Genomic DNA, 26,157 nt, shown 5'->3' with positions numbered 1-26,157 from the left:
AGATCTTCCCTTTGTTCCACTACATATCTGACCCGAAACCTAAAAATTAATTTAAAAAAAAAGTATCAGGTTTTAAAATGATTTATTTGAACAGGTAAAATGATGACGAGTCCTCCACACTGACCACAGCAGGGCATTGTGGGTAATGTAGTTTTCAGGCTTTACTGTAACTGAATATCCCGACGGGGAAGTGTTTGACATGAGTCGGCCACTGAGCGGACAGCTGGAAGAACTTCACATCGGAGTGCTCCACGCCGTCCACGCACACTGAGGGGGAGGGGAGGGGCATCAGGGGGGTTACTGCAGAGCACTGTTAGTGTGTAGTAGGTGTGTGTACATCTCAGTGTGTGTTTTGTGCAGTGGTTGTGCGTACCTCTTAGTGTGTGGTGGTGTTTGGACGTACAAATCAATCTGCTGATTCCTTCAATCACCTGACTCCTTGACTCTGCGTCCTTCTCCTTCATCTTCTTACTCAGGAACATGACTGTCTCACACAAACACACACAGACATTAATTAGAACGAGACCTACGAGTGTAACTACAATTTTATGAATCCTGGATGACCGCCAGAAGGAGGCACTGAAAACACTGAATATTCCCTTCACGCATGTGCAGTTCCAGTATGTATACCAACATCACCTGTGACCCCTGGGTGACCCAGGAACAACAGTAAGCTCTGGAGTTCAACCCCAGGTTCGGCTCCTACAGAATCTGAGTGACAGAACGTTCTGGTGGTCATCTGGGATTCATAGAACCGTAGTTACATTCGGAATTCTCATTCTATTTCATCCCTCCCGACTGCCAGGCGATGAAGCACTGAATGACACATGACGTAGTCATGAGGAATCCCAGAGACCAACCTCACTGAGAAACTGATAGAGGAAGCGTGTACCCCAGCAGGAGTTTTGCCAAGTCTTGAGTGGCACCCACTGCAGTTCCACTGTTGCCAAGGGCTCACAGGGAGGCTAACGTATGCCCTCCAGCACCAAGTGCAGGTCCCACGCTGGGGCCCGTGGGGCTTTTGAGGCAAAGCTCTCGGAGCCCTTTTGAGAAAGCTGACACCAGGTCGTGGCCCCCAAATGCAACATTTGCAGCTCTAACATGCTGGGCTGACATTGCTGCCACACCCTCAGGGAGGAAGAAGGGGGACCTCCCTCCAGATGACTCTGCAAGAATCCAAGACTGTGGGGACCAGGAAAGCACCAGGTCCACCCTGCAGATGCTGCGCCACCTAACAACTGTCACCAACCGTCGTACTGCAGCCGGGTGGATGGCGCTCGGACATTGAGAAAGTCCACCTGACAGGCTCCGCAGGGAGGGATGAAATAGAACACTTTTCATTCACAGTATGGCGATTTTGGGGGACCTCTCACTGTTTTGGTCCCCACGAGTGCAGAAGAACAGGAAGACCACGCACCCTTCTTGTTCTTCTCCTTGGTCACCACCGTCATGCTCATCAGGTCTCCCCTGCTCAGCCTCGACACCTGCAGACACCGGAAGTTACTCTTCAGGGTGTTCTTCACCCCCGCCTCTCTCCTCCGGTCTCCTCCTCCTCCTCCCTGATGGCTCCAGTAATCCAGCTGCAGACACATCACCTCGGCCGGACAGCTGCACAGAGACCAGGAGCAGCATGTGAGGACCCCGGCCAGCGCGGGAGAGGGACTGGGGGGGTGTACCTGATGGAGGGGGAGGTAGGAGGTGTGGACGCGCTTATTGGCGCTCCTGCCTGAGAGGGAGGCGACCCCAGGGTGAAGTCATCAGAGTCCACTGCGAACGGAGGCGGCGAGCATCCGATCAGAAGTGACGGAAATCAGACGGAAGGCGTGAGGTGTGTGTGCCGTGTGAGTCGGGTCTACCTGAGGTGGTGATAGAGGTGTGCTCCACAACTCCGACCTTCACCAGCTGAGAGCAAACACAAACACGGCCGTCTCACCAATCTGATGATGATTTCAGAGCATGCATGTAAAAAGCAGCCTCAGTTGTAGAAAGATGCCTCACCCCAATAAAAGGAACAAACGTTTGACAGGAGTCCTCTTCCCGGCTGTGAAGACAAACAGAGTGAAGCTGTGTCTGGGCTGTGTGTGTGTGTGTGTGTGTGTGTGTGTATTTTTGTTGGTCTCTGGGCTGTTGTGCATCTGTGAGTTGTAGTAGGGTTGTACCAGAACCAGGGTTTGAATCCCCCCCCAGCTACGTAGTGGTTATGTGGCAGCTGCATGCAAATATCAGTGTGTAGTAGCTGTGTGTACTATTCGGTGTGTGTACCTCCTGTGTTTGTAGGTCAACATGGCTTCAGAGATGGGACACAGGTGAGTGACCGCAGCTCCGGACAGGTACTGAGACACTCGCCTGGCCACGTCCACGCCCTCTGCAAAACGACCAATCACTGCGTGAGAAGAGCGGCTGCGACGAGCGAGCGGCCGGACGAGCGGACGCACCTTTGTGTGGCGGCTCGTGTCGGGAGAACAGCTCCCTCCATCCGGCGTCCGTGAAAAGGCTGCCGAAGCGGGCGTCCAGAGACGACACATACCTGGCCAGCGGGTGCACACCTGAGGGTGGAAACATGGCGCATCTTATCGAATGTGTGTGTTGGAGTGTTTGTGTGTTTGTGTGTGTGTGTGCGCTTACCGACAGGCAGGATGAGGAAGCGGATGTAATTCAGCCAGTCGGGTGTCTTGCTGGCGAGTTGTTCCACGAAACAGCACAGGACAGAGCTGAGGTAGGCTTGATCTCCGCCAACCACCACCTTCACAGGGGGCGGAGCTTGAGAGCTACAGTTACAGCTGAGAGGACAAACAGAGGTCAGAGGTCATGGATTGGGGTTCAGAAGTCACAAGCAGGCATTTGTGTGCAGACTCATACTATCGCTGAATCCGGCTGAGAACTGCGGCGAAGGCGGCCTGAACATCCGCCGCTGAGACGGTGCACACGATTGGCTGATCGAACAGAACCTCCGACAGATACTGAGGACACACACAGGAAGTTCAACTGAGAGCAAATCAAGTCCATTTATTTATTAAAAAAACACAAGCATGCACAGTATAATGTGCAGTGAAATATTTTTAGGATCTGTCCCACACTGAAACAACGTCACTAAAAAGAATAGAAGAGTAAAAATTAAAACACACTACATATACCGGTCACAGTCAGGGTTAATAGAGCACAGCATTAGCAATACTGATGTCATGTTGGAGACACAGACCTGTCCCTGCCAGTCCGTGGTATTGATCAGGATGATGGAATCAGGAAGATGATCGTCAGAGAACAAGATGTTGTTTAACTGATCCAACACTGACTTCCTGACCACCTGTAAGACGCAACAATATTGAATAGTGTGTGTATGTGTGTGTGTGTGTGTGTGTGTGTGTGTGTGTGTGTGTGTGTGAGAGAGAGACCTGAGCAGCAGGGTTTCTGCAGTCTATTGATGTCTCGCTCTCCACACTGCTCGTTCTGTCCGTCCCTTTCGAGTTCTGCCGCTCCTTGGCTGACATACTCCGAAGATGCAGACTCACAGATCCTCCTGACCTGTCCAGAAATCGGCAACTCACTATCAGGTGTGTGTGTGTGTGCGTATGTAGATATGTGTGCATGATATGTGTATATACCTAAGGGAAATGTGTGTGAGAGACTCAGTTTTCGACAGTTTGGTAGTTTGATTTGCATCTGGTGTGGCGGCGCCGTCCTTGCCATCATCCTGCTGAAAGAAGAATCAGCGTCATTATTGTAAAGCTGTCAGAGTTTGTAAACATGTTCTCTGAAAATGTGGGTCACACTCACTGCGGGGCCGAGCCCCTCTCCACTGGGCTCCTCGTGGACACGGGCCCCTAGACCCCCTGCAGAGAGCAGGTCAGACACCTGGAGGTATTGATTTGATGAAAGTGAAGACACATTGCCAGGTCTTTCTCTTCATGTTGTTGAATGAATTTGAATATTTAAATGCTTTATGTGTCTGTTAATTTACTCACAGCCATCTGTCCTTCCGTTTGTCGACTCTTCTGACCATCATCATTCGCTATGTTGGACTGAGGGGTGCCTTCAAAAAATGGCCTGAAACACAACATGTACGCAAATCAAATTAAAGAGTATGCACCAACATAAGTACAAGCTTATTATTTATTTGCTATTTTATGTGCAATATGTGTATTTGTTGCCGTCCCTTTGTACTGTTGCGTAATCATCTGCTCCACAATGTTTCCAGCTGAACATGCCAAGTCAGAAAGACTTCACAACATTGCCGTTGTCGCCAAGTACAGCTCACAGACGCCCACACTCGACATTCTCAACAAAGGATATCTACCAACCGTTCCGACCTGTGATACCATCAGACAGAGGCTTCTCCTGACCTTCACACTCCTGAAAATATTCTGGCCTGTGTCCTCATCCAAGTGTGAGTTTTGGTGTGTGTTGTGATGTGTGACCTGAGTGTGGGTTTGGGCGTGCTCTGGATGCTGTCGCTGTCCTCCAGGTCACGCTCGCTCTCGCTCCGGTTGTAGACCTCCAGACTATCATACAGCAGGTCCAGGTCCTCTTCTGCCTCCTGACTCTGGCACACTGGGTCTGAGCTGAGGGCCTGTGAGACAACCACCAACCAGCCGGAGGTCACGACGCCACAAAGACCCTGATCCAGTGACACCACAAACCACTGACACAACTAAACCACTGACACAACTAAAGCACTGACACGTCAATCAACCCACTAAAACACAGACAACACATTGAAACAACAAACGCTCAAGGACCAGGAATGTCTACCCCTGTACTAGCAAAACACCTGATCAACTGACACAACTAACTCGCTGGATGGATGGATGGATGGATGGATGGATGGATGGATGGATGGATGGATGGATGAATGGAATCTGGTTTTTCGTCTGCTTCGTGCATATGTACTACATATTACGTAGTTCGTGTTCGTGCCGTACCAACCTCGTCTGTGACTTTGAATCTTTTCAGCAGAGCTACAAACTTCTGTTTGAATTTTGGTTGCTAATCAACAGACGACAGAAAAAGCAGCATGATCGGTCAATTCTGCAAAAAAGGGCGTCAGGAATCGGCGGCTCTGATTGGTCGTCACCTGAGTGAGAGAGGCAGTCCGGATGATCTTCCTGTGAGGCGGGTGTGTTTTTCTTCGACCCTCGTCATCGTCACCATACACATTCTGAAAGTTAGACAGAGGCACTACACCTGAATCTGATACATGGGGCGGCAGAGCTCCACAGGCGCGATGCAGGTGCAACGCAACAGTGGCGCAGGCGTGACAGCTGCATGGGGTGAACAGACATGTTGAGCTCACCTGTGCCGTGACAGCGTCATCACTTCCTTCCTGTTCAGAGGAGAAGCTGTCGTCATCTTCGTCCCACCAGGACTCCCTGTCCGGAGAGCGGTCTGTGCGGACACACAGTGTACGTAAACACGCAACACACAAAATACATCGCACAACAAACAAACATGGCACATCACACAACACAAACGGAATATCTCCCACCAGAAGCCTTCGCCTTGCTGCTATGGTGATTGCTTGTGTCTTCCTGCTCGATTGGCTGGCTGGAAAGCGAGTGGATGCTAAGCTCCGCCCCCTTTACTGAAACATCCTTGAAGTTCATGTGCAGACTGAGAACAGTGTCTCCGTGTGAGGGGTGCTGCATCACCTGGCACACACACACACACACACACACACACACAATTGATCTTGTTAAAATGTGTTGTAGAGTCAAATTGCACTATGTTGACCTGAAGTTGTGTTGTTTGACATTGTGTCTTAAAGTTGTGTTGTGAGGTTGTATTATTGTGGTGTTGTGCTGTAGTGTTTTGAGGTTGTGTTGTCAAGTTGTTTCGTTTGTGTCGTCATGTTGTATTGTTAAATTTGTAGTGTTGTAAAGTTGCAACGGTGTATGCTCTTTAAAGGTTGTGATGTAGTGTAGCACTATGATATTGTTGCCTTGTTTTGAGGTTTTGTTGTGTTGCGTGGTACCTCAGACATGTTGATGACACCCACTGCGAGTGTTTTGTAGCCTCGAATAGTTCGATTCTTGTACCTCCGTTTCCTCTGCAGCATCACGTAGAGACAGTTACTGTCTCGCTTCAGGAAGTGAGGATACTACACACACACAAACAGCGTTAGAGAGAGAGTGTGTGTATGTGTGTGTGTGTGTGTGTGTGTGTGTGTGTGTGTGTGTGTGTGTGTGTGTGTGTGTGTGTGTGTGTGTAACCTGCAGAGAGAAGCTGAGTTCCAGGTCAGTTTCCATCTGGCCGTCCAGAGGAAGAAAATACTCGTGAGATCTCAAAGTGCGTTTGCAACCCTGGAAAAATAAAACAAAAAAACAATCCAGATGAGATCCAGGATCAGGTCTGATCAACCTATCCAGGTTTGCCATGATTCATGAGAAGAAGTTGACCGACCTGACCCCAGCTGATGGTCTGTAACAGACCATCAGCCAGACCAGATATGAACTCTTCATCTCAGAAACACGGCCACAACTAATCATAAATCTTCATCAGACATAAAGCAGAGATTGTACTGATTTATGTATGATTTTATTTCATATTCTATTACTTTAAGTCTTGTACTTGTGGTAAAAAATAAAAAAATAAAAAAAAAACATTCAACACAACATTATCTACACATTAACTGAAACTTCATGATTCAAATTTTAATCAAAAAACTACCAAAATACAAAAAAACACACCCTCAAAATTCCCCCCAGCTGGTTTGTATGTGTATGTGTGAAATTAAAAAAATTTAATAAATAAATAATTATCTTTGTAAATGAGTAACTAAGTTACATTATGTATTAGTGTTCTGGAGAAACAGCAATTTCAAATTATTTACAGTGAAAATGAACATTTATAATGTATTACTTTTGGAGGAATGTAATCTATTACTTTGCACCATGTGTCGATGCCGAGTCGCTACCTGGAGCTTGACTGCGATGACGATGGAGCTGAGCTCTCGGTCAAGCTCTCGGAGGACCAGCAGCTTCTTCAGAGTTAGACTGCACAGCCTGGAGAGAGAACAGCAGCCCTCAGTCCAACATGAGGCGTCTGGACCTTCACAGGGACGGCATTTGAAAAACCATTGTCTGAGAACACTTGGATGCTTTGAATAGAGCAGTGGATGTTTTGGATCGAGCAGTGGATGTCTTGGATTGGGCAGTGGATGTGGATCGTGCCTCCTGAAGCCTCATTCCTGCAGGATCAAACACCAGCCAGCAGAAGCTAATCCTGCTAATCCTGTCAGGGGTGCTAACTATACTGTGACTCTGCAGCAGAAGCTTTCCTCACAGATGACAAGTCGGTGGTTTGAGAATTAAACAGAATCCCTTCAGACTCTTTGTCTGTCTCAAACTTACAATGACTCTGAAAATGCAAAGATCATAAGACCTAAATCATTTCAAGATCTGTATCCAAGCTAAATTAGTCCAAACACTGTAGATCTATTGAAGTCAAAGGTCAGAGTTCAGTCAGGTGACTGGTAATCAACAATCCTTTCCCAGATGGAAAGCTGATTTTTTTTTTGCTACCTTTACTGATTCCATATGAAAAATGTGTGAATATTTTCCATTTGACATTAAATAAAATGACAATATATCTCTCAGATTTAATTTTGCTCCACTGAAGAAACCTCCATTATGTAAGAAGCTTGGCGCTGATTGGCTGAGTTCATTAACTCTGATAATCCGCGGAGTTCACAAGTGAAGGCTGGAGGCAGTCATCTGATTGGCTTAGAAAGCTGTTGGTGAAATAAACACCAACACGCGGCTCCCGCTCGGTTGGCTTAAATACAGATCAATAAACTATACTTTCCTTACGTGAAGCGCATTTCTTTAACCAAACACGCACACACATCACTCACGTCTGGAGGTCGCCCCGCCTCTCTCCCTCCTCTCTGGCCGCCCTCGGACGCTCTTACCTGGGCACGCAGCTCGGGGACGATCGGTCCATCTCCCAGGTGCCGAACAGGCTCATCGGCACCGGGACGCGACCGTCGAACTCCACGGCGCCTCCCGCACCGGAGCCCGCATCCTGCTCTGCTCCGGCGGCGTCCGGGTGGAGCATGGCCCCTCGGACGGCAGCTCTGTCCGCAGCCATGGGAGCGTCTGACGGGGCAGCCCGGCTGGAGGCGGCGGGGCGGGGCGGGGCGGGGCGGGGCGGGAGCGGCGGGGGGGGGAGGTGGGGCGAGGATCCAAGCAGGTGAAGACTGAGAAAGGATAGTTGAATACGGTCTGAATGCAGAGGCGGAGCGTGGGTCTCAGTACAGAGGGGGCGGAGCATTCTCGACAGGTCCTTATGATAATAATTTCACCATTCAAACAATCCCTCATGCTACCATCAAAGGACACACTAATGCTCACTTTTATTGAGCCAAGCAAACATGCCTCAAAAAGCAGAATAAAGTCACAAACCAGCTCACAAACTTGTTCTGACACACACACACACACACAGAGAGAGAGAGAGAGAGAGAGAGAGAGAGAGAACGAGAGAGAGAGAGAGAGAGAGAGAACGAGAGAACGAGCTGCAGCCTGACAGTTGTCAATCTCAGAGCGTCCGCTGTCCATGGTGCTGAAAATTCAGATAAAAGTCACTGGCTAAATCTGCACCATCTTTGATACAGCTTAAATTTAAAATGAACACAGCTGGTATAAAATTGCACAATTTATTCAGATAGATATAGACACAGATATCTATATTGTGGCGTTCGAGCGGCGACTTGCGGGCAAGTAGACCATTATAATTATATATATCATTATAATAATTTATGTACGAGTAAATGTGAACACATAACATGAAACAGGACCCTATGACCTTGTGGACCCTGGGGCGACCGCCCCCTTGCCCCCACTCTGGCTCCACTACAGTCTGAATGGCTGAGATTTCTGAACCAGTCCTGTCAGATTGATGTTTCACTGTTATATCTGTCTTTCTCGCTCTCTCTCTCAAAGCCTCCTGCCCCCATCACCCCTGCAGCAAGTGGAATGATGTGTTTGTTTGTTGCTCTCCATCTTTGTCCTATCCTTTTCTTTCCCTCTGACCCTTAACCCTGCCTGGGACGGGAGAATAAAGGTGGTTCATATCTGATGAACACGCACTGCGATGTCAAGCTGGATACTTTGGTGTGGAGTGATGCATCCTGGGACCACCTGTGAACCTTTACAATAAATCAACCTGCTGAAAAAGGTTTATCTGAAAAAGAAAATGATCCCAAGTTTCATTCAAAACAGGAAGAGGTTTGATGGATACATTCTGAAAACATCTTTATCTCCCTTGGACCAAATGACTGACTTCAGTCAAAAGGACCCATGTTTTTATTTCCAGAGTGTTTTCTCTCCTGTGGTGTGGTGTGTGTGTGGGAAAAATCTGCCTGCAATAAAATATGTACAATATGTTGGTGAAGCAGCTGAAAACATCAACAGTAAAATCTTGTCTGATCAACTGAAACCAAACAAAATGACAATGGCAGGTCTGAATTTTCAAATACGGTTTATTTAGAAACAAGTAGTTCCACTGGGATTTACTCTGGGACCCTCTTATCTATTATTTACACCAAAAACTCAAACTATACTATTTAACTTCCTCCTTAATGATTTTCTTTGTACTTCAAAGCTGCAGAATGTAAATCTGTGCTTTTCCGCTCCTGTGCATTCCGCAGTTGTAGTAGCGTTTTTCGTTTCCGTGATTCAATTCAAATCAACCTGAATGTGCTTTTAACAAGCCAGACAGGCTGGAGCTAGCTGGTCAACATGCTAACTTTAGTACAACCAACAGACAACAGGGGAATGACACTGAATTTATCAAGAGTCACACAAAATGTGAAAAATGTATTTAAAAAAAAAAAGTGTGCGTATGAGAGGTGTCTTAAAAGGCCAAGTTTCACCAGGCTGCAGGACAAATCCAGGTTTGACCAGTTTCTGTGAGAATTAAAATAAATACGACGAGTTCTGTTGAAGGATGTACAGTTTGTGTTTGAATTGGAGGTCAAACTGAAAAATATCCTTTGCTTCACAAGGAGCTGCCTTCATGAGGGGAGTTCCTCAAGGATCAAAGCCGAGATCCTCATGCTTGTTATTTACACTCCTTTACACTGAACCGGAATCAGAGTGTGTGTGTGTGTGTGTTAGATGTAAAACTGATGAGCAGCCAGATTATCCATGAAGGGCTGAACCAGGAAGTCTGTTGAGAAGTAGAAGATGAGGCCGAAGGTGATGGAGATGGGCAGCGCAGGCAGAGCTTTCCTGAAGATGGCTAACAGCAGTAGAGTCAGACACAGACCCTGAAACACACACACACACACACACACACACGCTCAAGTGAGATTTCAGATCAGACACGGTGGAGAGTTATTTCAGAACTTTTTTAAAGTCTGTATCAAGTGTGTACTCACGATGAGAATTGCCACAAAACAGGCGAGTGTAGTGTTCCAGTCTGCTCCGCTCGCTGCTGCTTTCCCCACCAAGACGCTGTAGAAGATGAAGTCCCCCAGACCCAGCTTCACCCCTCCTACACACACAATCAGACAAACACAAAGCAGGTAACACACGCAGTCAGAAAAACATACAGAGAAACACACACAACAGACAGCACGCAGTCAAAGTCAGACTCACTGTCCTCTTCGTCTTCCTGAATCGACCTTGATGCCTGTCTCTGAGGGTCCACCCCTCTGATGCTCTGCTCCGCCTCCTCATCTGAGAAACAACATGGCGGTGTTACATTATATGAGTGTGTGTGTGTGTGTTTGTGTGTGTGTGTACACTGGAGGAGTCACACCTGTTTCTGAGCGCTGAGTCTCGGCCGGGCTCGCCATCCCCACTGACCACATCATGGCGGCTGCACAGGCCGGAGGAAGATGTTAATTCTCTTAACACCACCATGGTATCATTGACAAACAGGAAACAGGAAGTTGCAGCCAGGAGGAGAGCGGACACTCACAGGAGTATATGAGGGCTGGAAAAATGGGCTCGTTCCTCTCCTGGGCTGTCTCCACGAGCATCCTCAGAGGACCCTTCGGACTGAGGACCGCCACAAGGTCTGCACACAGGACACAGTACTCTCTGAGCATCCAAATGCAATAAAAGTACCTTATTAGCCCAGGGGGAAATTCCTGACATAATAGAATGTTAAGAGACTTTTAAAATACCAAAAGAGCTGACAGAATAAAATGTAAATGTTAGGACTCTTTAACAGTGAATAAATACAACATATATACAGAGAAGTCTTTGACAATAAAAAATTATTTGATAACAAGAATTGTGTAAAGTCTGATGCCCACAAGGAGGAGGATCTCCTCTGACTGTGTAGTGATCGTTGGAGTCTGGAAACGGTTCTTTCGGTACTATCTACAACTTAAGTCAGTGGAAACGCATGACAACCCGTTCTGCTCTGTCCTATCCCAGACCAGCACAAACTGCAAAGAGGAAACGAGGCTTAAGAGACCCTGTAAAGCAGTCAGAACTGGTCCTGACCAAGCCCAGCACACAGACTCAACCAGCAAGGCACTGCAGCGTCAGGTGATTCACCATAGATGGAGATAGCTCCCAGGATGACCCAGGCAGACCACTCAGGCAGGTACTTGATGAAGACGAGGGCCATGAGGGCACTGATGAGGATCAGGTAGGCCTGCTGCAGCTGCAGGGGGCCTTTCCAGTGGATACAGATCATCCCCACCGCCCCGAAGTTCCAGATCATCACGCCGACTGTGGGGTAGTCCACCGCCAGGTTGTAGGTCTTGAACACCTCCCTGCAGAGGTGAGACGCAGACATTAGGGGGCGCCGCTGCAGCCGGCAGTGAGCGGGAGCAGGACTCACCCCAAATACATGAAGCTGAACCAGAAGAGCAGCATGAGGGAGGACAGGATCAGCCAGCCATGAATGAACTGCACAAAGCACAGATACAAGTCAGGGTGTTTGCTTTGCTAAAGAGGATGTTCTGATTTATCAAAGTTTCTGAGATTAAATCCTCCTCTGTGGAATTCAGTTTGTCTTAAAATAAAATAGGAACAAACAGTATCTACAGAATGATTAGATGTTTGGCTGTTGGATGTTGAGTGATGCAAGGAAACAATATTACAGTTTTTTTTATATATATATATTTACAAACCAACACATTCATTAACTACTTGGCCTGTGGCCAGGTGTCATTACCACCAGCTCATAATATTTTATCATGGTATTCACATTTGCTTTTAGCCAGCAGTTTGAAACCAAACTCGACTATGGAGCTGAAAATAACCAGTCTTTTCCTCAGCAGATGTATTGCTGAGTGGGGAAAATCAATTTGAAACAGGAACTGTGAACACGTAACAGGAGCTGGGAACTACGGTTCCCTTGCACAGCCACCAGCTGGCCTGGTGTCCTGGCTGCCCAGGGCTTAGAGGTGAGACTGTGCGTTGGACCTTGTAACAGCGGTACTTGTAGAGGACCACCAGGAAGATGGTCATGACCACGATGACGCTGATCATGATGATGGTGTTGAGGACGGAATTGAGCAGCCGCCGTCCGACCGACGCCGTGTTCTCAGTGAAGGGTGTGTAGATCCTGCGTGGACAGACTGTGATTAGCGGCGCTCAGAGAAGGCTGGTCTGCGATGGTGGGCGATGGCAGCCGACTCACAGCTGCTGGTTGGTCTTCTCACTGTAGAAACTGACGGACTTGATGGTCGCCACGACAACTACCATGCAGAGCGTGACAGGGATGAAGAGCATGATGACATGCTTCGCGCCGTACTTCAGCGGGAGCTCCTCCTCATCGGCGTCCACATCCTGATCCGAGCCGCTGCCTTCTATCGGTGCCGAACTCGACCTCCGGGTGACCCCTGTCTGTCCAGAGAAAGAGTGATACCTGTCAGGCCAACCAGTCGAGTCTCCATCTCCAACCACCTGAGAGCAGGACCTCACCTTCATTCTTTTGTTGGGCGTGGTCTCCGGTGCAGCGAGGTTGTCTTCCGGTTGGTACGACGGCACCACGGGACTCTCTGACTGCACCAGCGCCGTCCTCTCATTGTAGACTTCATCATCACTGTCCGAGGCATTCATGGCTGCTTCACACAACGCCGCCTGCAACAAACATCCAGCAGGTCTGAGAGCAAGGCCACGACACTATCAAACTCTAGGAACTGGATCAAATACAAAAAAACATTCTCAAATTTCACCAAGCGCATAGGAACCCTACCAAAAGCACAGAAACTCCACCAAACTCCACAGAAACTCAAAACCTCAGACTCTCTATCAAATGCTACAAATCCCTGCCAAATGTATGGATATTTGACAAAACACGTTAAAATACCACAAAATGCTCAGAATACTCTACCAAACACACACACAAATTGGAAAACTCTGCAAAACACACGACCATGAAGACTATACCAAAAGACTACCAAAAGCAGAAAAAACTCAAACCAAATACACAAAAATGCACAGAAACTCCACAAATGCTACCAAATGAATGAAAACTCTGCTAAACGGATAAAAGCTCAACAGAATATCAATGAAACACTAAGGAACTGTACTTCATAATCTGAAACTTTATGAATTCATTGGAAAGTAGTATAGAAAACTGACAAGGTAAAGGTAAATACAAAAATACGAATCAAATAAACTTTATGAAACTAAAAACAACAATAAAGCATCCAGAAGTTCAAACAAATGTGAACTCTGCCAAAGTGGTGCTCATCTTGTCAGTAACTTGGTGTTCTTAATGTCAGAGCATCTCGACACGCCCCCTGTCGATGGCTTTCGGTAGTTTTACTTTAGGCTGAGTGGATGTTTGGGGTTATTTCGAGGATTGCTGACGTTCTGGGCGGCTGTGTGTTCTTTAATATACAATAAATGGTTCCAATCCCGAAGTGCTGTGGTGGTTCGACCGGTGAAGACAGGGTTCGAGTTAGAAGCTGCCGGTAACTCACAGCGTCTTTTCGACAAATGACTTCCACGCCTACAGACGGGTTCTATCTGCCTTTCGGTTCTGTTTGCGCGATAAAGACAGTGAAGCAGCTGAAGGTTTTACCTCGTTTAAAGGCGCAGAAATCACGGAGAGCTCCAAGTTGCTTCGTAAACACCAAGGAAAAAAAAGCCGGAAGTCCTCAGTCAGCTGACGGGCCGGGCACGTGACTGACCGCTGTCGGCGTCTCCGGTGACGTCATGGGACGTACACCCCCGCGCGAGGATCAGTGATGGTCGGTTCAGTGCTGATGAAAGTAGTTCAGGGATTTTTTAACCTGCGCATATAACTCCTCCATTTAAATAATTTTAAACAGTATTTAATGTGTTTTAGTTGAATGAATCCTTTCTGTTCTTATGTTAGTTTATGTTAACTCATATATTAATATTTAAGAATAGCTTATTTACTTTTTATCTATTTATATGTACAACTTTCTATATATTCTGTGTGGTGCAATGCTAAAGAAATTTCCTGTGGGATTAATGAAGTATTTCTATTTTATTCTCTGAAAAATGGAAAAGGATTAAACCAACAAGCTCAGACACAAAAAGAGCTGAGGATGTAATGAAATGCCAACTATTCTAAATAAAGTAACTGTAACATAAGATGTTTTGTCTGTTTCAAAGCTACTTTACATATTATGAATTTTAGAAACTATGTTAATCTCAGTTCAAAGGTTGAACTGAGCATTTTACAGCTCCAGGTAAATTTGAATTCGTAAATTACAAAAATGGCTCTTTTGCTCATAAAGGTTGCAGACTCTGTTTCTATCCCAGTGCTTTTTCACTTAAGTGCTGTTTGACACAGCTGATCAAGTATCATAGATGTCCTTAAAAATGTGGTGGTTTGTGGTTTGGTATTCTATTCAGCACAGCTGGTTATTGTTCCAATATTGGGTCATATCACATTCTGTAAGGTTCTATGTTCAACTCATTACTGTCCTTACATGTTTCCACTTTGTAATACTAGCCAAACATATCAGTTTCTCGTTGTATTAAACACTCATTGTGCAAATGTCAGCTCTGGAAAAAGTTACTAATGATCTTTACATGGCCTCAGACAAAACACCGGTGTCTGTTGTTTTCCGGTGAGATCTCAGTGTTACATCTGATACTATTGATCAGAAAATTTGACCATAGACACAGAAATATATCATGGGGATTAAAGGTAAAGCACTAAATTGGTTTCAATCATATTTGTCATACAGATTCAAATGAATTCATGGCAATAATGACTCAGCCCATTAAGTTCCTCAGGGTTCTATTAGGGCCCGTCCATTTCATATTATACATGCTACCTGCAGAAAATATTACCAAACACTCCATAAACTTTCATTCTTATGCAGATGATACATACATCTATCTAAAAATCTGATGACGCTGACCAACTTGGAAAACTAGAAGCTTGAGTGAGCTCTAACTTGCTGCTTCTGAACTGAGAAGTTGTATTTGGTGCTAAATGGACAGTGTGCAAAAACTCTCCACATCAGTCTGGTTCTGCAGGGTTTATTCTTTTCATTGTCTCTTATGCTTTCTCATGTGGAATTGCTTTGCTCTTCTCGCCAAGAGTGATTCAGATGCTGCTTTAAAAATAACATTGTATTGATAATTTAGTTCTTTTAAGCATCCAAATTATTTGGAGCAAATGATTTAGTCTCATTGCCCATCAAAAATGAAGATGTATGCTTTAAAAAATATAGATATATTGTTGTGGTGGGAAAAAAATTATTGATTTTCTTCAAGCTTTGACTGTTCTTGTTCCAGTTCTACCTGTCAGTCACAAGAGGGCAGTACATTGGTCGTCCTTTCAGAACAAAAGGTGAGGGAGCCAGTGCACTGTCACATGTCTTTATTTTGGAATAAAAAAACAGAAGAAAAACTCATTAAACATAAAAAGAAACATTTCTTTAACTCCGCTCCTCGAACTGGTTCTTGTTCTTCAGCAGAAACGCTGCCAGGAACTCGATGGGGTTCGGAGGTCTGTACACACAAAAACCACAAGAACATTTAAAAATGGAAGAAGACTCATTTTAAATGATGTAAGGATCAAGTCTCCATCTCCCCGGAAAAGTGATATTCACTGCCTCTGAAGAGTTTCTCCCACATGTTCTGTTGATTAGCATCAAGTTCTGTAGGTCTGCGTAAAGCCCTGTTTTGATGCGTAGCTGTGTGTGAAGTGACTGATGCGCTCTGTGAGGTCTCCGCCACGCTGACCTCTCCTTGGCGAGCACCGACAGGCCCTGCAGCAGGATCGGCACCACGGTCTGATCCAAGTACGCTCGGGTGGGCAGCGCCTGCAGATCCACTTTCTGCTTCGTCTTCTCCCCACTCGCCTTCTCGTTGTCCACCGTCCTCTGAAGAGCAAAGCATGATGGGAGTGTATCATGGCCCTCTGCTCATACACTGGAATGTGTGTGTATGTGTTTGTATGTGTTACCTGGATGTTGTCGGTCAGTCCGTAGTCTGGATGTTGGTTCTCAGAGACCTGCAGGAATAAAATTCAGACTTTTCAACTCCAAACAAGTGTGTGTGTGTGTGTGTGTGTGTAACTCACAGGTGTGTGTCCCTCCATTGACTGCTCCGCGTCTGTGTGATCTGAAAAACAAACAGGAATACATATTTATTGTGTCCTCAGAATTTTCACAGATCAGACCAGGTCTTTTAGGCCGTATTTATACAGGCAAAAGCTAAAAACTTTCTTTGCGTTTTGGAGTGTCTGTTTACATGGCAGGCAAAAACAACTTTCTGAAAACACTACTGAGCATGTGCAGCACCATTGCACTCCTTCAGCATATGATGTGTACAAGTAGGAGAATAACGACAAGCTTTGCCTCCATAGTGTGACCCACAGTAGGGATTGAACCTGCAAACGTCTCATCCCTCACTAACTTCTAGGCCACCACTGCTATACAAATGATACATATTCACTTGAAACATTACTGTAAGTGAGGCCTTAATCCACAAAGAATACATGAGAACAATCCTTTAAGGTCCTGTCATACAATCTGCATGAATCATAGGAACAGTAATCCCAGTGATCGTATGTACATACAGACTGTAAGGTTTATATCAACAGTTCACTGGAATCTTGAGGTTCATGAGGATTGTATTGGTCATATGTACCACTCAGTTCGTAGTGATGTACCAAGCACAAAAAATGAATGCAGTTGTGTTTCCACTGCTGCTTTGTCTTTTTGCCTCAGTGCAGCGCTCACAATGACATACAGTTTTCCCATGGCTACAATTCCAGAAATGGAAATGCCACAGAAACCACTGACAGCAACAAAGGAGCTGTGATCGCTTCTGTTTCTATTCATTCCTCCTGCGGTCATTCCACTTCACACCAACATCAAGCCACTCAAGCAGGGAACTGTTTAGTTGAGCATATTCAAAGCTGTGTTAGATAACAGCCATAACACAAACTGCCTAACATTTACACGGTAAAAGAAAAAAACAGACAAAATTTTAAATTCTTCACATGAAACATTAATTCTGAATCCACTGCGCAGGGATGTTTGCGAAACGCTAGCTTACAGAGCACTACTAGCCCCGGTGCTAACCCGCAGCTAGCCCCGGTGCTAACCCGCAGCTAGCCCCGGTGCTAACCCGCAGCTAGCCCCGGTGCTAACCCGCAGCTAGCCCCGGTGCTAACCCGCAGCTAGCCCCGGTGCTAACAATGAATGTTTCGTACTTCACGCGGATCACAGCCGCGATTCGTGTTTTTTGATCCGCGTCTGCTGCACCGTGTGATTTGCGAGCTCCGTAGAATCAGCGCGTTGCTGTGGAGACTGACGCTATGAACCAGTAGATCCGCCCGAGAGACCCTGTGATGGATGCACGCTGCACGGAATTAGTTTCAAATCACATATTCACTCAGTTTGGTTTGGCCGGGAATTACGACCGAGTAACACGTACCCACCGGCGACCAGGTGAACAACACCGGCGGCCGGTGGACAAGCACCCACAACCGGGAGCCGGTGGAAAAAAAAAACCCGATGCCGATTTCATGAACAGCACTGGGAGCCGGTGCACGGTACCGCGAGCGAGCGGACAAGCATTCACCGAGTACCGGTAGACCAGCACCCGCCGGAGGACAGAGAAATTAGCGCGGGATTTTAAAGAGAATGGACAATGAACTCACCGTCAGCCATGTTTGTTGTGGTAGCACGTACGATAGCGAGCTAATGTTACGTAATGACGCAACTTCCTCTGAGCAGCACTACTTCAAAATAAAATAACGACGTCAAAAAAGAGAGAAGGCTTTATTTATTTATTCTTGATACAATAGATATATTTTCAAAGTAATTAAAGTAATTAGTAAATAGCAAATGATAATGGTAAATAAAATCATATCAAGATAAAAACAGTTACTTTTCTTTCTTTTTTTTTCAAATCAATCTGATGAGTCTCAGTCTTTTCACTGATCACAGAAGAAAAGGTATGACAGCTTTTCTGGAGCGAGGATAGTCTTTGAACCTCTGCTGGTAATCTCTGGAAGAAAACACACACATATACACACAGTAGTTGAGTATTATTTTCTACATGGTTAAAGTTTTCTTCTTGTGTGTGTGTTGACAGCGGTCCTTGTTTGTGTGAGTTTGATTTACTTCCACAACTACATTTTCTGATTGCACTTGCACAATGTCATGGAAACAGTGTCCGATTTTTTTGTTTTTGTAGTTTGTATGTTTTCAGATTTGTGAAATATGGAAAGAAATCAGACCTGGATTACATCCTTGTTCAGGTCTTTTGAGTGTTACCTGTGGTGCTGATAGGCTCGTGGTCCGATGGAGCAGATGGTGAAGAAGGCAAAGGCGAACGCCGGCAACGACCACACAGCGATGGCGTAGCCGCACCACTCTGTGATCTCACCAAAGAAGTTGGCACCGGATACCCACTCAAACATCCCCCCTAAAAGACAAGCATAGTCATCTGGACAACAGAAATCAGGGTGGACCTGGTGTAGGTAAGGATCTGGAAGTGCCGGATCAGGGTTTGAATGCAGGTCTGTTGAAGAGTTGCTGTGAACAGGAGTTGTGGAACTGGATCTGGTTTTTGTGTGGCGTGCTGAGAGATCTGTAGGAGATCCTGTGTGAATGTAAATAAGATGTCCAGGATCTGGATGTGAATGTGATTTTGGTTGTGAGTGCGAGCACTGATGGAAAAGCTTGGATTGAATTACTGTGTTAATTTCCAGCTTCTTAGTACTGCTTTATAAAGGATTGTGCATGTCTGTGTTTGTCGAGCCAGAAAAAGGAGAGATCCCACTTCGTAGCACAAGACACTGGTTGCATTTGTGCATCAGGACGTGGATCTGAATCCAGATGTGGATGTGGATCAGGGGTGTTTTAATACCACGGGGAATCCTGTAGACCAGTTCTCCGGGCTTCCTGAGGCTGCGCAGCACGTGGTCACTGTGGATGTTGATGATCATTCCACACACAAACAGCAGCAAACCTGAGAGACACCGTGAAAGGGAACATCACTGATCCAGTCTTTCTGTCTGAAATCAGAATCAGAATCAGAATCATTGCAAATGCAAATGAAAGAAAATAAACGAGAGACCGTTGTCATGGAGAAAAGATGCAGAATCAAATGTGAGGCAAAGTCCAGGACAGGACGTGACTGGAGGATTCATGAAAGGAGAAGATGTTTGTTAAGCAGCATTTTGAAGGGTGAGTAACTGAGAATCTGTGCAGGGAGCTAAAGATCAGACTGACAGCAAGACTCTCTAACCTGAGAGAGTGGAGCTCATTACTGAAAATGAAAGGGCAAAAATACCAGTGGAGATGTGCAAAACACAGCTCAGTAATCAAATGAAGCTTTTGATTTCTGTGATAACCAATAAAAGCTCATCTATTGATTATTGAGAAGGGTAAGAATAATTATCAGCATGTCAGTTTTTATTCAAATACAACTAAAAGCTGTTTTTTTTCTCTCCACAATGACGCTTCGTGTTCTCATCTTTTGAAAGAAGCCTGTGTCATTTGTGGTTAAAAAAAAAAAAAAAAACTTGCTGGTTGAATAAAAGCAACTTTAAGCCAAAATGCAGGGTTTGAATAACTTAGGGCTTAACTGTATATTCCTAAATGCTGTTGATAGTTAACAGCTCACTGAGTAACGGCCAATCGGAGCCTTGCCTTCGTTCCTGGGTACCTGCAGGCCCGTTGGCTCTAATGTGGGTTTATGGGTAATGTACAGATTTCTCACCGCCCACAGAGGGACTCACCTGCCGTCAGACGTGCGTCTGTCAGCCAGGAGTCGTGGAAGTGAGCGCAGTGCAGCAGAAAATGAGCCTGCAGGAAGCTGTTGATCGAGCAGAAGATGGCTGCATACACCACGATGAAGAGCGGCACAGGTCGCCCACGAGTCAGGAAGGCATAAATAAAACTCCTGCGGGAGAGACACCAGTCAGCAGGGGAAATCTGGAGGTCAGAGGAGCTGTTTCTGTATTGTTCTCATGTTTGTCAATACTTTCTGAAAAGAAGAGTCATTCTTTTGAAATGTGCACCTTTTTCACTACAGATTTATTACTGGAAGTTGGAAGCAAAATGAAGTAAAAAAAAAAAAAAGTCACCATGCAAGTTGTTCAGCCCTACTGAAAGACACTCACTGATGTAATGGGTGAGACTGAGGACGTTCAGTTCAGTTCAGTTCAGTTCACAAGACATTCGTGCATTCAGTTAATAGTAAATAATCCAGTCAATCTGTCAAGGAAACTTTAAAGGTGCATTAAGGAGTTTTTCAACCTTAAAAATACTTATTTTCCACCATAAATATGTTACACATTTTAATGATGTGTACAATGTGCCCTGACATATTCATTACAAGTACCTCTAACAGCGCTAAATTGTCACTTGAAAGTTGCAGTGCCGGTCCGGCACCAGCATTTTTTTGGGGAGAATTTGAAAGGAATGACGTAATGCGCGCTCCGGCTGGTTAAGTTTCGTTTTGTCCGCCATTACTCCATCAGATGCTTAGTGAGCAACAACTGAGCAGGATCTTCCAGAAAGTAAGAAAAGACTGACTTCTAGCACTGCCACAACTCCAGCACAGACTCCACCAGGTAAAAGAAACTTAAATCTTACTCGAGTGATACAAAAAGAGCGAGGAAGGAGTTCCCCTCTTCCGTGCACGCAAGCCACAGGCACGAGTTTTTCACTAAGCTGCATTACGCCCGAGGCCTGCAGGGGGCGCTGTTTCTCATAAAACGTGCAAACTCCTTAATGCACCTTTAAGCATGGGACAGAGGGAGCTGTCTGAACAACAAGATGAAACCAAACAAGATAAAGGTTAAAAAGTTAAAGCACATAAGATAAACACAAGGTAGTATAAAAGTATAAAAATATGTAAAAATCACAGTAATAACAGTCACAAGAATAAGAAGTAAAACGTGTCCTTGAGATCAAGTCACTTAAATTTCATTTTAAAAATTGATGACTTCTGACTTGACTTGAGAGAAAAAATGAAAGACTAGACTCCACTTGGACTTGGACTCGACTTTAATGGCTTGAGTGTTGTTGATTTTGTGTTTTCATTTTTAACATCAATATAAAATTAATGTTAACTAGAAATTGGCACTGAGAGAGCGCAGACCTCCGCCACAGCTCAGATCAGTCACCAACAACAATAAGAACGCCATATATAATCACACAACATTGTGATCAGGGGTGTGATCGGAGCGGAGCGCTGCTGCATGCGGTGCCTCTCTCTGTCGCCCTCTCTCCCTGTGTGTGTGTGTGTGTTTATCTGAAAAGGAAAACCGAAAAGCAACATAATTTATGTTATTTTACTTGATTTTAATTTGAAAATTGACCGGATTCTCTCATATTTTCCGTTCCCGACTTAATGTGTGGTGCCATGTGCTCTGTCCAGCTTTACAACTGGCGGTGCACGGCGCGTGGCTCACGGAGAAAATAGAGAGGAGCGGAGCGGCCGCGGTCCACGGCACGAGCCGCTACACACGCGGCGGTCCCCGGCGCCTCCTGTATGAACAGTCAGATAGGTTAACAGGGGCGCGGATCTGACAGTCGGTGCGCGGTGCTTCCCACTTCCGCATCGGAAGCGGCGCGTCCTGTGTGAACCAGGTGTTTGTCCCCCCCTGTTGGCGGGCCTGCCCAACCATGTGAAAGACTCCCTATCTCTCAATGATAAAGAATCCTTTAAAAAATTCCTCGATCCAGACAGTGATCCGGATCATCACCAAAATTTAATGGATTCTAAGTTAGCCCAAGACCCACCTTTCCACAAAGTTTCATTGCAATCCGTCCATTACTTTTTCCATAATCGTACTAACTACCTGGTGGAGGTAAATATTACCTGATATGGGCGCAGGGTGGGATTGACCTTGTTTTTAATCAGTATCCTGTTGGTCAAAGTCATGTTCTCAATGTCTACTATGTATTTCTTCACACAGCCAAACAGATTAAAGGACGCTGAAATTTTCAGCTGTGGGTCAAAGTTAATGTATCCATGCGGTTAAAAATAGGCATGATTTGTGATTAGCTATATAGTTATATATTTGTATCTGTGCTCCAAAAGAATACAAAATGTTCTGTTACAAATTATTTTGCATGCATTAAACATTTACTGCACAAGTTAACATTCAGATTTGCCCTACTTCACAGGGGCACAAATATGTTTTGCACCAGATGTACTGCAACAATAGGAGAAAAATGTGAGCGTGTGAGTTTTTTGATCTTTGACTTGTAAATTAGGATTTCAAATTATGAATTTATTCAAATGTAAGTACTGAATATTTGTGGAGAGAAAAAAAAAATCTATAAATGCACATATCACTACAAATTCCATTGTCATGGGTGCTTCCATAAATCTTTATGGGTGCTAAACTCTGGATACTGCTGGCAGACACCTGCCCAGATTTGATTCTGATATAATGCAGAGACTGTGACACTCAGTGGCTTTAATAAAGCTACTTCATTTTCACATGCAGTGAAAACACATCCAAAGGCTGAAAAAAAAAATCAACTTTGCACTGATAAAGTTCCTAAAAATGTGTCCAAAACCGAGTAAACTCAGTAAATAGCGGTTTAGAGTTGACTGAAAAATGTGTGAGACAAAATTAGAATAGTTACAAGACAACATGTTACAACACTTCCTGAAAATGAGATGACTGTCTTCACATCTGACAGGACTTGACTTGTCCCAGGAAAAAATGACTCTGGATTTACTTGAGATTTGAAGGTTAAGATCTGAGATTTTGACACGAGTGAGTTGGTCATGTCTGCCTCTTCATCCTCCTCCTCCTCCTCCTCCAGCAGGGTCTCACAGATGTGCGCTCACCTGTGGAAGTAGTGCACCATGAAAGCCCCGAGCAGCAGCAGCGCCCTGCCGGCGGCCGGGCGGCTCTCCAACTCCGGAGCGTCCCGCTCGGTGAGCAGCAGCAGCAGCAGCGGCAGCAGGAAGGCCGGCGCCTCCTGCAGAAACCAGGCGGCCCTGGCGGGACAGGAGCGGCCGCCGGACTCCTCCGTGTAGCGTCCGTACAGGGAGGGGCGGCCCAGCGTCTGCCGCAGCAGGACGAGCACTCCCAAGACGATCATGACCCAGCTGAGGGCCGACACGGCGGAGTCCCGGCACTCCATGACCCGCTGCTGACGAGCCGGAGGACCGGAGAACCTGCGGGGAGAAGGAGGAGGAGGGGGAGGGAGGTCCGCGGTCCGCGGTCATAGACCTCCTGAACTGAGGACAGGAAGCGCTTCACTTTATTGACTTCTAACCCGAAACAGGGAAGTTATTTTATTGAATGACAGATAGTCTCTCTCTGATATCAAGCGCCGGTATTGATCCCATAGCAATATTTCAAAAAGAAAAAAAAAAAATCTAAAAATCCACAGTCTCGCCTGAAAAAAACTAAACTAAACAAAACAAAACTAAATTAAATTAAATTAAATTAAATTAAATTAAATTAAACATACATACATACATACATACATACATACATACATACATACATACATACATACATAGGCTACATACATACATAAATGAAATCTGGCCTCAAGCTCTCAAGTTTGGAAACTTCTCCGATGACAAAATTCCAACTTTTCGAAATAAAATTGAACACATACTCTCCAAAGCTGTTACATACTTAAGGTTTTCTAGTACAATCTGATGTACAACTATCAAGCTTCCATCCAATATACAGGTACATAAAAAAAAAAAAAAAGAATTTCATCAAAGAGTTCAATATTTTTTTATCACTTATGTCATAAAGTAAAAGCTATGGGAGTGTTATGACTATTTGTCAGTTTGTATTTAGAGTTTTCTCTCTGCATCTCAGTCTGTCCAAAGTGACAGTTGTCAGTGTGTGAAAGAATTTGGTAATGTGAACAGAATCTTCAAAGTTCTGTCTGTAATTAGATTTTCAAATATGTAGTAGTTGAGTTACTTAACATTAAAATTTGTGATAAGAGTTTTCATTGCATAGAAAGATATTCAAAGTTGAAAAAAGTTCACATTCAGCTTCAGGTTCAGAAAATACAGACAACTTACCAGTTCTTTGTCCAGAAGTTCCACAAATGACAGTTTTCTTCCACATCTGACTTGTGCTACACTCCTGCAGTAAGAAAAATTCATAGATATAGAAGAAGGAATCATCTGAAATTGAACATTAACTATAATTGTAAATGACGATTTACTCTTGTATGTAACTCATACTGTTCCAGCTTTTTAAACATTCTGGAGAATTTTAGCTGGGTTTCAGGTTATAAAATAAACCAGGAAAAAAGTGAATGTTTTCCTGTTAACACTGCAGCATGCCATCTCCATGAATGAGCGGTACCTTCCCAATTTAACCCTTGAGAGTTTAAATGCCTCGTAATAATGTGACATATTCTCTATCTCACCTTGCATCAGTTCTTTTCACTCCTCATATCTCAGTGATGCTATCCAATCTCCAAAGATGAGGCAGCCTCCCCGTTTCTGTCAATGGTAGGATCAGTGCTGTTAAAATGAATATATTGCACAAATTCCTCTTTTTCTGCCAAAACATGTGTCTTAATTCTCTGGATAAGTTTATTTGTTCTTTCATTTGGAGTGGGAAGTCACTGATAGTTTGCAAAACTTTACTGCCAAGATGCAGACTCAACGGTAGTGTTGCGTTATATATTTTCCAATTTTACTGTTGAGCCGCTCATGTTCATAAACTTTGCTATTGGATAAACTAGAGAGCCCTCTATACCGGCTTAATTAAGTGGTTCTTTCACTTCAGATCTGGTATTAATTTTGACAACTTTGGCAACATTCAAATTTTGAATGTATTGGGGTTTACGTTTGGTAATTAGAATTAAATGACTAAAGTATGGATTACTCAAGGTAATAGATCACTTTGAGTAATTTACTGAGTAATTATTAAATTATTAATGTGAATAAACCATCACTTACTAATTAATAATCACATATCATTAACTGTGAGTCACACAATCTCACCACATCACATCTTTATGCAGGTGCAGTAGCCAGTCATCTGGAGTGTTCAGCTTTGAACTCTCTTCCTTCTCTCCACTTCTTTTTTGTTTGCTTGTTTGTTACCTGCACACACTCTCTTCCTGTCCTCTCCCTGTCTCTCCCTGTCTTCCTTTTCTGTCCCCCTGTCAGGTCCAGCAATATCATGTGCCAGTATTCAAAATAAATAAAAGAGTAAGAAACCATGTCATCAAGAGGAGCCTTATAAGCTCCTCTTGGAAGAAAAAAAAGAAACAATCTGTCGGACACATTGCAGCGGTCAGACCCCCATTCTGTTGCATTGATGTTGGACAAGGCAAGACAAAAAATGAAAAAAATTAATGTATTTCTCATTGACCTTATGTCAACTTTTCAGTATCACCCCACACTTCTTCAGCCATATTCCTGTTCTCCCTCAACACCTGTACGCTGTACCTGTACACGCTGTAAGGTATCCCTTGCTTGACAAACAGCACATCCTCCACCATTATCCTCTTTCCAATCCCTTCTCAACGACACACAATCATTTATCATAAAATCCAAATTTTATGCTACTGCTTGCCTGTCCTCTGATTTCCAGTTCATCCATTACTTCTTCCCATTTCAGCCATTCCCTACACAGATGGTGTACAGCAGCAGCTATCAACATAACCTGGATCCTGTCAGTTTTAGATTTGATACCAGATGTTGCATTTATCACTCCTGCTATGAACATCGGCAGCTTCTTCTTGTCTTCAATTCAGCTTTATTTATATAGCACCAAACACAA

At 44.8% G+C, this 26,157-nt stretch overlaps 4 protein-coding genes across 4 annotated transcripts; all 4 read right to left on the bottom strand.

Annotated features, from left to right (window-relative positions):
* Positions 1-133: 133 nt before the first annotated feature.
* Positions 134-8,022, bottom strand: LOC115389830 (phosphofurin acidic cluster sorting protein 1-like). Its single transcript, XM_030093400.1, has 24 exons — positions 7,907-8,022; positions 6,911-6,998; positions 6,207-6,296; positions 5,969-6,094; positions 5,483-5,645; positions 5,291-5,382; positions 5,072-5,155; positions 4,924-4,983; positions 4,416-4,567; positions 3,963-4,044; positions 3,775-3,852; positions 3,603-3,691; positions 3,408-3,489; positions 3,200-3,316; positions 2,860-2,960; positions 2,626-2,780; positions 2,436-2,546; positions 2,263-2,365; positions 1,999-2,041; positions 1,857-1,902; positions 1,677-1,767; positions 1,418-1,608; positions 374-484; positions 134-267 (listed from the first exon to the last, which is right to left on the bottom strand). Exons 1-24 carry the CDS (start codon positions 7,960-7,962, stop codon positions 155-157), a joined length of 2,424 nt encoding a protein of 807 aa, XP_029949260.1. The 5' UTR covers positions 7,963-8,022; the 3' UTR covers positions 134-154.
* Positions 8,023-9,463: 1,441 nt separating this feature from the next.
* On the bottom strand, positions 9,464-14,072 carry psen2 (presenilin 2). Its single transcript, XM_030095073.1, has 11 exons — positions 13,993-14,072; positions 12,885-13,043; positions 12,601-12,806; positions 12,384-12,525; positions 11,797-11,864; positions 11,508-11,728; positions 10,921-11,019; positions 10,759-10,818; positions 10,596-10,676; positions 10,376-10,491; positions 9,464-10,264 (listed from the first exon to the last, which is right to left on the bottom strand). The coding sequence occupies exons 2-11, from the start codon at positions 13,020-13,022 to the stop codon at positions 10,109-10,111; spliced, it is 1,287 nt and encodes a 428-aa protein (XP_029950933.1). The 5' UTR covers positions 13,023-13,043; positions 13,993-14,072; the 3' UTR covers positions 9,464-10,108.
* A 1,687-nt stretch (positions 14,073-15,759) lies between these two features.
* On the bottom strand, positions 15,760-18,128 carry dpy30 (dpy-30 histone methyltransferase complex regulatory subunit). The gene is made up of 5 exons (XM_030095142.1): positions 18,067-18,128; positions 16,480-16,520; positions 16,363-16,410; positions 16,140-16,279; positions 15,760-15,905 (listed from the first exon to the last, which is right to left on the bottom strand). Exons 1-5 carry the CDS (start codon positions 18,074-18,076, stop codon positions 15,833-15,835), a joined length of 312 nt encoding a protein of 103 aa, XP_029951002.1. The 5' UTR covers positions 18,077-18,128; the 3' UTR covers positions 15,760-15,832.
* A 52-nt stretch (positions 18,129-18,180) lies between these two features.
* Positions 18,181-23,596, bottom strand: srd5a2a (steroid-5-alpha-reductase, alpha polypeptide 2a). The gene is made up of 5 exons (XM_030095141.1): positions 23,229-23,596; positions 20,155-20,318; positions 19,281-19,382; positions 18,686-18,836; positions 18,181-18,416 (listed from the first exon to the last, which is right to left on the bottom strand). The coding sequence occupies exons 1-5, from the start codon at positions 23,525-23,527 to the stop codon at positions 18,350-18,352; spliced, it is 783 nt and encodes a 260-aa protein (XP_029951001.1). The 5' UTR covers positions 23,528-23,596; the 3' UTR covers positions 18,181-18,349.
* Between the last annotated feature and the right edge of the window lie 2,561 nt (positions 23,597-26,157).

This window comes from Salarias fasciatus, chromosome 6 (assembly GCF_902148845.1).
Source record: "Salarias fasciatus chromosome 6, fSalaFa1.1, whole genome shotgun sequence".
NCBI lineage: Eukaryota > Metazoa > Chordata > Actinopteri > Blenniiformes > Blenniidae > Salarias > Salarias fasciatus.
Note: the sequence above shows the minus strand (reverse complement) of the source record. Positions and strands in the feature narration are given on the sequence as shown.